General features: G+C 37.5%; 4 protein-coding genes across 4 annotated transcripts; 2 read left to right on the forward strand and 2 right to left on the reverse strand.

The window, feature by feature from the left end:
• Positions 1-290: 290 nt before the first annotated feature.
• On the forward strand, positions 291-5,987 carry BEWA_001440 (DEAD/DEAH box helicase domain-containing protein; the record flags this gene model as incomplete). Its single annotated transcript, XM_004830346.1, has 1 exon — positions 291-5,987. The coding sequence occupies exon 1, from the start codon at positions 351-353 to the stop codon at positions 5,985-5,987; it is 5,637 nt and encodes a 1,878-aa protein (XP_004830403.1). The 5' UTR covers positions 291-350.
• A 110-nt stretch (positions 5,988-6,097) lies between these two features.
• Positions 6,098-8,536, reverse strand: BEWA_001450 (hypothetical protein; the record flags this gene model as incomplete). Its single annotated transcript, XM_004830347.1, has 1 exon — positions 6,098-8,536. The coding sequence occupies one exon, from the start codon at positions 8,534-8,536 to the stop codon at positions 6,098-6,100; it is 2,439 nt and encodes an 812-aa protein (XP_004830404.1).
• Positions 8,537-8,664: 128 nt separating this feature from the next.
• On the forward strand, positions 8,665-9,083 carry BEWA_001460 (hypothetical protein; the record flags this gene model as incomplete). Its single annotated transcript, XM_004830348.1, has 2 exons — positions 8,665-8,831; positions 8,864-9,083. 2 exons carry the CDS (start codon positions 8,665-8,667, stop codon positions 9,081-9,083), a joined length of 387 nt encoding a protein of 128 aa, XP_004830405.1.
• A 15-nt stretch (positions 9,084-9,098) lies between these two features.
• BEWA_001470 (hypothetical protein) lies at positions 9,099-10,505 on the reverse strand (the record flags this gene model as incomplete). Its single annotated transcript, XM_004830349.1, has 1 exon — positions 9,099-10,505. One exon carries the CDS (start codon positions 10,503-10,505, stop codon positions 9,099-9,101), a length of 1,407 nt encoding a protein of 468 aa, XP_004830406.1.
• Positions 10,506-10,581: the final 76 nt, after the last annotated feature.

Here is a 10,581-nt window from a genome sequence, read left to right on the forward strand (position 1 = left end):
TGCAAGTCCTCAAGAATAAGGTCACCCCGGAATAGGCGTTTCCTGAAAAGTTAAAAACGTTTTATATAATATACAATTACTAAATATCTACATATTGCAGAAAATTGAAAATTCCAATCCTCCTCCATGGAGATGTTAATGTGTCCCTCTTAGGATACTTGCATGTCTAGATTCTCTACATTTGATAGTTTAACGTGTAAGTGTTCAAATAAATCAACAAGGGTATCATATGGTCCAAACTCTGAGACTTTTGCCACCACTTTGGTTCAAGTAAACGAATCCGCCCACACATTTCGAGTTTAGAGTAAAATTACCAACGTCGTGGCTAATATACTGGTTATAGTAAATAGATGGGTAACACGGATTATATAACCAGTGCTTACGATTTAAGGATTCCATGGGATGGGTATCTCCTAAAGTTTCAGATAAAACAGAACGCAGCCTCTAAAAAAGGGTCTATTGAGTCTGAAAATAGCTCGCATGAAGATGCTGAAGCGGCCTTTGTGGATAGCAATGATGTTGGCACATTCACTTGGTGCCTGCGCAACTGCCAGAGAATCTGCGAGACTAACGAGCATTTAACGCCTGCCAAAATTGTGGGTCAGATTCTCCTTCTTCTAGGTGATGACAATGTGGACAGAACTGCTTCCATTCTCTGTGATACTTTGGGTTATGCCCATGTCTACTTTATCTCAAAACTGCTAAGTTTTCGTCAAAGTTTGGTAAAACAATGGGATGTAATGCTTAGAAAGGTCGTCCAAAAGGTCAAAACAAATAAACTGGATGCAACAAATTATGAACGACTGGACAAGATTCTACTACGGCAAACTGGCAAAGACCTAGAAAGGCAAAAGGGTAAACTTGAACACATTCTACCGAAGATACCTCCACAGGACCTGCTATTCTTGGTTGGATTGGACCTAAAATCTGACGTTAAACTATCGCATCCACTCAACTTTACACAAAGAACGGTATTGAATCTGGTTAGAGAAGATCATGAACTCTATGAAAAACTTACTGTTCCTCCTCCAGAAAACATTATCTGTGCCGAGGATAAGGAGTTAATTGACATTTGCACTCTCCCAGAGTGGGTACAAGAAGCGTTTTCGGGTATAGAAAGGCTAAATTTGATACAGTCCAGAGTATTTAATTCTGCATTCAATACATCTCAAAACCTGTTGGTTTCCGCTCCAACCGGATGCGGAAAAACTAATATAGCACTTTTATGTATATTACAAAACTATAAACAATTTTTTGAAGAGAATAAAAAGTGTGGAAAAGTCATTTACATGGTTCCAATGAAGGCTCTTGCATCTGAAATCACAGAAAAGTACTCCAAATCTCTATCTAAATTCGGGTTGTCAGTTGTTGAGGTAACCGGAGACGTACAACTAGCCAAACATGAACTTGAAGATATTGATATTATGATTACAACCCCTGAAAAATTTGATGTTGTTACTAGAAATTCATTCTCAACTGGAACACAATCAGACGAATCATTCATGTCAAGAGTAAGCTGCTTAATCATTGACGAAATTCACCTTCTAAATGATGATAGAGGACCTGTCATTGAAACTATTGTCGCGAGATTCTTCAGACTTATAGAATCAACTCAAGTGCGTAAAAGAGTAGTTGGAATATCTGCCACTCTCCCAAATTGGGAAGATATTGCTTTATTTTTGCGTGTTTCTTCTGAACATACATATTATTTTGGAAGAGAATATCGTTATGTTCCACTGGAACAAGTGTTTTATGGAGTAAAACAACATGACGTACAAACTGTAATGTTGGATCTATGTTTTGATCATGTCGTTAAAACGCTAGAATCTGAGAAACAATGCATAATATTTGTTCATTCAAGAAATGAAACATTATCTACTGCTCTAAAACTAATTGAGATGGCACAAATATCAAATTCTTTCCTATTTTCTCCAGATGAAGGACTATATAAAAAATATGTGGGTCAATTGAACAAGAGGATCCAGAGTTTGAGAAATCTTTCTGAATATTCAATTTCGATTCACCACGCAGGATTGGTTAAATCAGATCGAACTTTGGTCGAAGAAATGTTTAAATCTGGATTTATAAAGGTTTTGGTATCAACGTCAACACTTGCTTGGGGTGTGAATCTTCCGGCCCATTGCGTCATAATAAAGGGTACATTCATAGGAGGTGCAGGTGTAGATAGAAATATAAACAATCTTGAATTGACACAGATAATGGGAAGAGCTGGAAGACCACAATTTGATACAAGTGGACTTGGAATTCTAATTACGGAACATAAAAATCTCTACAATTACATGAAGATGCAAACGGAGAGAGTCCCTATAGAATCTAAGTTACATAGACACTTGGAAAATGCACTAAATGCAGAAATCGCAATTGGAACCATAAAAAATGAGTGTGAAGCAATACTATGGCTCCAATACACATATCTTTATGTAAGAATGTTCAAGAATCCATTAGTTTATGGAATTACGTCTGAGGACGAGAACTCTATTTTGAAGTTTGAGCAAAGTATTATCAGGGATGCCGTTAAAAATTTGGATAAGTCCAGGCTCCTTAGACTTTGTAAAACAACCCTAGAATTTGTTCCCACTGATTTGGGAAGGATAGCAGCTAGGTATTATGTAGATTATGAGACCACACATAATTTTGCAGCTTCTATAAATCCACTACTTTACTACGAGGATGGAATGCTTGCTGATCGCTCTCATAACATATCTACCGATTATATCAACGAAGAGTACATTCTTGAAGTTTTGTGTCAATGTAGAGAATTTGAGACGCTTTTGTTTAGAAATGAGGAATGTGACGAACTAACCTCTTTAATGAATAGTTGTTGTATTTTTAGACCAAAGAGTGGAATAGATCACATAAAGAGCAAAGTTTGTATCTTGATACAGGCATATATAAGTGGAGCAAATATAAAAACTCCTAGTTTGTTGAGTGATTTGAATTTTCTAATCCAAAATGTAGGAAGACTCTTGAGAGCTTATTTTGAGATTTCTGCTTGTGAAACCGTTTCTGGGCCACCTATCGGAAATATTATCCATAATTGGATACTAATGTTTGAAAGGAAATGTTGGAACGTTAAAACAAGACCAAATAATGTTCTGGCTCATTTCACACATTTGCAAAATATTCAACTTGGAAAGACTCCAAAATTTGGCGTTGACGAATCTCAAAAAAGATATTTGCTTTCAGAAAATACTGCACGGAGGTTTTATGGAAAGTTTTCGCTGGAAGAGCTTGTAGAGATGACACTAGAGGAAATTTCAAATATAGCTAGATCAAAGGGAGAAGCAGGTACCATAAAGAGACTAATTAGTCACATACCCTACCCGAAAATAAAGTTGTACAATCAGCCAATTACAAGCAGGATATCCAAAGTTTCTATATCCTTATCTATATCCATTGAATGGAGTAAAAGATGGAATGGAAATGTAGAAACTTTTCATGTCTGGATTTGTTCCAGGTCAAGAATAATCTCACAATCTACAATATCATTTACACAATCTTCTTTGGAAGTCCTAGAATTTTATATTCCAGTACATCGTGTAGATGATTTTCTCACCGTACGTATATTCTCTGAGAACTGGCTTGGTTTGGTATTTGAAGAACAGCTACGTCTACACGAAAACTTAGCATCTAGTGAAGGGTATACAGAGATTATGGACCTCATACCGCTTCCTACTTCTGTTCTTGGAAAGTATGCCCCAATTTACAAATTTTCACACTTTAACCCGCTTCAAACACAAATATTTCCTCACTGTTTTATGTCTGATGACAACATACTTGTCGGTGCTCCTACTGGATCAGGAAAGACTCTTGTTGCTGAATTGGCTATGCTGCGCCTTTTTGATACAAGTCCCGGTAAAAAGGCTGTTTATATTGCCCCTTTAAAGGCTTTAGCCTATGAAAGGTACCGTGATTGGCATTCTAAATTTGGAAAACGTGTAATTGAGTTTACTGGTGATTCCAAATCACAAACTACGGAAGTTATAAATTCTGACATAATAATAACAACGCCCGAAAAATGGGATGGTGTTTCAAGACACTGGAAAAAGAGGGCATTTGTTAGAAGTGTAGGTTTAATAATTATAGATGAGGTTCATCTGTTAGGCGAATCAAGAGGTGCAGTGTTAGAATCTATTGTTACTCGCCTAAGTTACATGTCTGATAACACTAGATTGGTCTGTCTATCTACGGCACTTTCAAATTCCGACCAAGTTGCAGAATGGCTATCTGTAAAACCGTCAAAAATTTTCAATTTTTCACCCGCTGTACGTCCAGTAAAATGTAGCCTTTTTATTGATGGATTTCCAATAAAGCCATATTGCCCTAGGATGAACTCTATGAACAAACCCGCTTTTGATGCTATTTCTAGACATGATCCTCAGGCATCTGTTCTGGTGTTTGTATCATCAAGAAGGCAAACTAGAATGACAGCACAAGATTTTGTTGGTTTACTCCAGCTAAACTCTCAGACATGGGCTAATGCAGGTGTTTCTGATACGGATATTTATCAGGAAGACTTAACAAATATTGATGATGAGTATTTGAGAACGTTTGTGGCGTACGGAATTGGAATACATCATGCCGGCCTTTCAAAGGCTGACAGAGAACTAGTTGAACGGTTATTTTTAAGTGGAGTAATAAAGGTTCTTGTAGCAACATCAACACTTGCTTGGGGTGTAAATTTACCAGCAAAAATTGTCATTGTAAAAGGAACAGAATTTTATGACGGAAGAGTTAACAAATATGTGGATTACTCAGTGACTGATATTATGCAAATGGTTGGAAGAGCGGGAAGGAGTGTCTATGATAATGAATGTTTTGCGTATATTTATACAGAAACCAGAAAGGTTGGATTTTACAAGGCATTTATGTTCTCACCGTTTCCTACAGAATCGTTTTTCCATGAACGTATTTTGGATTGTATAAATTCTGAGGTCGCTTCTGGAACGATTGTAAATAAAAAAGGGGCTATAAGCTATCTTTCTCGTACATTCTTTTACAAGAGACTGCAAACTAACATGCATTATTATCTCAATATACCAACTACATCTGCGGAAACCATTTTCAATCCGCTTGCAAATTTTTCAAAGGAACCTAACATTGAGGACGTATCAAACTTTGCAGTAGTAAATACTGTGAATGAGTTGGTTAAATTAGGGTGTATTAGTTTGGACTATGGGAAAGAGAATATCCAACAGATGGATGAAGCCATTTTCGTTCCAACACTCTGCGGATTTCTTGCTTCTCATTATTATATTTCGTGTTCAACAATTTTCGAGTTTTCCAGGGCTGCATCTCAGGCAAAGGGGAGAAGTAACCTTTCCTTTTTTACCTTGATGAGGATACTTGCAGATGCCAAAGAATTTAGTCAGGTTCCTGTGAGACACAATGAAGATATCTACAACATGCAGTTGTCTGAGCGTGCAATCTTCCCTATCAAAGAGTCCGAAGCTTCAAATCCACATGCAAAAACATTCTTGTTGTTTCAAGCTCGTTTATTCAACCTAGGGATGCCAATTTTTGACTATAATAATGATACTAAATCGGTTTTAGACCAAACACCTCGCGTTATCCAAACGCTTGTCGATATCTTTGCTGCTTATCGCAACTTTAAAAATGTTCAATACATCTTGTTTTTGTACAAGTGTCTGTCTTGTGGATTAGACCCTAGAAACTTGAATTTGGCATTTGATACTAATTCAGTGAATTTTAAACTCCTTTCCCTGAAGCTTGGAGAGAAAAGGGTTGTTAGAAAGAGAGTGATATCACTCAAATATTCGTGTTTTGTTTACGATATCGAGGATACGTCCGATCTTGAACTAGTTGTTTCTGTGGATCTTTTAGATTCTGACGAAGACAGCATTCACTATCTTGTTTTGGCAAACGAACACTCAAACTTTATTTATGGGTTTAAGCGATTCTTCAAGAGTGGAACTGCGTACTTTGGGTACGTTTATATAATGTAAAATGATGAATTTATAGGTTAAAGATTTCATCCTTGGAAGGATCTATAGTTTTAAAATTGGTTTTGTCGTCTCCGACATTGTTTGTACATGATTTCGAACACACGATTATCCTAAGATGTTCGTCTCTCGTAAAGTAACCTATTTATGCGAGACAACTGGTATATCCAGAATATCTGGCTAATCACAAATACGATAGTCAAGACGTGAATGTTAAATATGTTTTTAATACTTTCTCGTAGATTCTTTATATTGTACATACCCACTTTCAAGTAGTCTGAATCTCCATAAGATGTGAGTTTGTATGAATCCTTACTCTTGAAATGTGGAATCCATAACAGGAGGGATTTGCCATCATAATATGCAGAGGTACATGTACATCCAAAGGTACTGTAGCAAGTTAGTAGTGCATATTTATTGAAGGCCCTCTGGAATATGCTCAATTTGTGAGCAAAATATACCCCCTTACATCTGCCACTGGCAGGCTTGCATTTGTCTATACTACATACTTTTGACTTGAAGTTGCGATTGAATTCATAGACATTAAACGTTACAATGTGAATATCAAATCTTCCAAAAGTACCACCAAAGTGACCAGGTAGGTGAAATTTGTCGTTTCCTCTCTTTACTACGATAGAAAACTGGTCTACGCCCCAAACTCTGACCATGTGACTCATTTCGCTTTGCATTTGAACCTGCCACTCATTTACCCTATCCAATAGGGTTTCAAAATTTCCAAGAGAAAGTTTCAAGTCTACCAAACGTGTAAGGTAAACATTAAGAATACGTTCATTCTCAAAAACTTTGGAACTAAGTTTGTTGGATAAAAATTCAACCATTTTAATCCTTTCTGACAACTTTAAAAGAACGTGCTTTTTGCCACGTGATTTCTCATGTTCTTGGTAATCACTAGTATTATTCTTGTCTTCACTAGAAGATGTAGTCTGTTGTAGTTTCTTGAGATACTTGAGTCTATGGTCTAGACGTTCTGTAACATACCTTAAAAATCCATCTGGGTTTTTAGTTCGTCTAAAGACTTCCTTTTCATTGATTGAAAGAGTCATCATATTATCAGATATGGATAGGGAAGATATGAAACGATCAGAAATTTTGTATTGTATTCTAGAAGCAAAATGTTTGATGGACAAAACACTTCTTAAGAACTTGTTATCACCCAAGTACCAAAAATATATTCCAGTCCTCAAAAGTGGCCTTGAAGCTATCTTTAACCACTGAGAATGTCTTTTCAGTGTACAAGTCAAATGTTTTGAGCCAGAATGGGAAAATTTAGAGGAATCATCTACAATGTGTGAATTCACATACGAGAAACAGCTGAATTTGGAAATCACTCCGGGCGACTGTATACATACCAAAATAGGCGCATTCTTTGAAAATGTTTGTGAATCACAAGATAAAAGGTTGCCCTTTACAAATTCGTATATTACCCTTTCAAACCACCCCGACTCTTTTGGAAGTTTTACATGATCTAACATGCGGTAAAATCTATTTGTTTGTCTAGCAGAAAGACTTCCAAGTGCCTTGATACACTGAGTCCGTGAATGTTGTGGAATTTTTCCTCTGCTACTAACACGTTGTGTTACTCTGCTCACCAACCTGCGATTGTATTCATTTTTCTGGTTACATGCCAGGTTCATTAAAAACTTATATTTTGTACCTTTAATCAGTGTTTTATCACATTGATTTTCTGTTAAAGTATCAGAATTGGCCTGAACCAGGGCCTTATCCGACGCCTCTATAGACTTTGATAAAGTACGTTCATTTCTTGTATTATCAAAAACCGTATTTAGCTCCTCAACTCTATTTTCATCCTGTTTTTTGTCAGTAAATGCATGTTCTGGTATGTCTACCAGGTACTTTTCATTTTCAATTTCGTTCTCTAGTACCTCAAGGGCAGTTGCTCCGTAAATGTGCATACTAGTCACAGTGCAATAGTAATTGTCTCCCCTGTGGTAGTCTAACAGTTCTACCTTTAAGTATTTGGTCCAACAGTCATTGTTTCCTTGGTTGCAATACTCAGAAATATCAAAAATTTCCCTTTCTGACGAGCTAACCTCCAAGTCTGCCAAGACCCTAAAATTGGTAGATGGGTAGTAGTTCGATGCCGATATCCTTATGCGTTTGTAAGTGGATGCATAATCTTCGTATGACAAGAGAGAAACTTGCTGGACGAAGATGTTCTCCGGAAACGAGAGAATGAACCAGTCGGTTGTCTTGCACGGGGCCAGCATATATCGATCCCTGTCATTGTTCTGAATGTTTCTCAAGTGTGCTAGCGATTCACTTTGAGCGATGATCTTTGTTCCAGACTTTTCAGAGGCGAAGTCCACCTTTAGGGCGTATGCTCTCTTGTCATAGGGGATACCCCTAATTTGGCTCTGCGGGCCTTTATCAGCAAATGTGTTTGTATCATCCTCTTCTGTACGAGTATGCTGAGGTATTCGTGTGATGCTTTTGAGGAACAAGAGGAAGAATGTGAAAAAAAGAAAAGTCTGAACGAGCTTGTGCGACGTCTTTGATTTGTGGGCGTCCATTTAAAGATATTTTCTTTCAATCCAATCTCTACATTTTTTACACTCTAAATGTGCGCTTGACCGGGTGAATTTCCCCAAAACCCCCAATTTTATTTGCACATTCCGCCATTTGGCCAAAAATTAAAAAAATGTTCTTTCTGTCCAGAGTACTATATCGCAATAACACTAAACGTCTTTCTGTGCGTTTGACCAGTTGCGTACAGAGCGGATACTTTTATCTGACTCGGATATCTCCACTAAAGGCCAAGCACAGAATGGCTCTGCGCAAATACGACCCGAGAGTAAATAAACACGTGTAAGTATCTGGTTGTGTATATAAATGTACAGAATATTTTACCAAACTGCATCGGCGTGTTCCCTTCCTGGCAAGACACCTGCCTCTGAACACTCTGCCAAGTACGCCAGATTATGCGGTAAATCCAAGAATATGCGCCCACTCCTTGCGAGAGTTGAAAGAGCGTACGAATATGGTCGCTACAATGCATTTGATCGAGCATATCAAAGGCTTGTTGACTCTCGAGGAAAGGTCGTGCCGAGAATGAGCTAATGACTCTGCTATAAATCAACCATCCATGACAGATATGGAAAGGTTATGACCTTCAAACTCAAGCTCATCGCTAACATTTGAAACGAGTTGACAGAGACACGGGTACTTGTTGCGCTTACTAGTGCTAATGTTAATTTGACTCGTCAAGGTCTTGTTTCTCGTTGGAGGATGTAACAAATTTCTAGAAATTCTCAAATTATCGCCATTCGATGGATATGCGTTCGTTACAAAAACCAACATTTGCGATTCCCAAATCTCCTTTGAGATATTCATTGCATAGTCACTCATTGCCTTGTCTATTTCAACCAAGGCTGAATCCAGAGATGCAAAAAAACACTTGTGTTCATTAAGTCTGCAAAGGTGGAACCAAGTTACAAGGTTGAATATAAACGTGATGAGAATGCACCAAAATCCTTCATATTGAAGAGCTGCGTACCAGTAAAACCCAGATACAATTTTAGGATGTGCCAGAGGAACCCTGTAATGTGACCTAAACTTCCAATCGTAGACATAGGCGCAGGTCCCTAGAGAAATAATGAGGTGCAGAATAAAAGGGAACCAAATCCTCATGAAAAATATTTTGAATTTTAGCATCTTCATCCTGTCCAAAATCTCTTCGGCTGCCCCGTGTGTAAATTTGTAAGAGGCTTCGTCAAAACCCTTTGCCAAATCGTTCATCGCAGTTACGCATGCACTGGTTGGGGTCTTGAATACACTTTTTACGTGCTTCTTGAACTTTTCCAGGGCTTCTTGTTTACTATTAACCATGAAATCACGTCTCGTTTTGTTCATGGAAAACTTACAAAGGTTGCAAAGGTAGCCCTTAAATCTATTATGGGTGGAATTAAATCCCACCAACTGGATAGCAATGTAAATTAAAACACCAACTACAAAAAAATTTTCAAACTCTCCAAAACAATCTATGATTTTTCCCTCTTGGTACTCTTCAAAAAAGAGACCGTATAACCTAAACTGGAAAAAGGCATGAAATATTGCGGGGACCAGTAGCGATATCAGCATTAAGCCTAGGTATAAGGTTGTATGGATAATAGAAATACAGTCGTATTCCTTTAAAACTGGAACGTTTTCCAAGTCTTCATCTCCACCTGGTAATGAGATATAGTCATCCTTTACAAAGATGTCTGAGTAGTTGCTACTATCCAGATGAAAATTACTACTTGTTGACCTATTTCCAATGTTTCTTGTAGCTCTTGCAATGGAAATTGCTGGTATATCTTCACTTTCTGGCTTGGGTTGGTCAGAATGTTCAAGTTCCTCTGGAGGAAGAAAGTGATAGACACTAGTCGACTCGTTCTTTACATTTTTATCCAAATGTGTGGTTTTTATAACTTTAATAAAGTCATTGTCTCTCTGCTGGTCATCAGATAAGATAGAGACATTTGGTATTTTTATACCATCCATCGTTACTCGCGTTTATTCTGTAATTGACCATATTCCGATTCTTGAAGCTTCCATGTCAACTAAACTATCAACTGCC

Source organism: Theileria equi, chromosome 3 (genome assembly GCF_000342415.1).
Source record: "Theileria equi strain WA chromosome 3, complete sequence".
Lineage (NCBI taxonomy): Eukaryota > Apicomplexa > Aconoidasida > Piroplasmida > Theileriidae > Theileria > Theileria equi.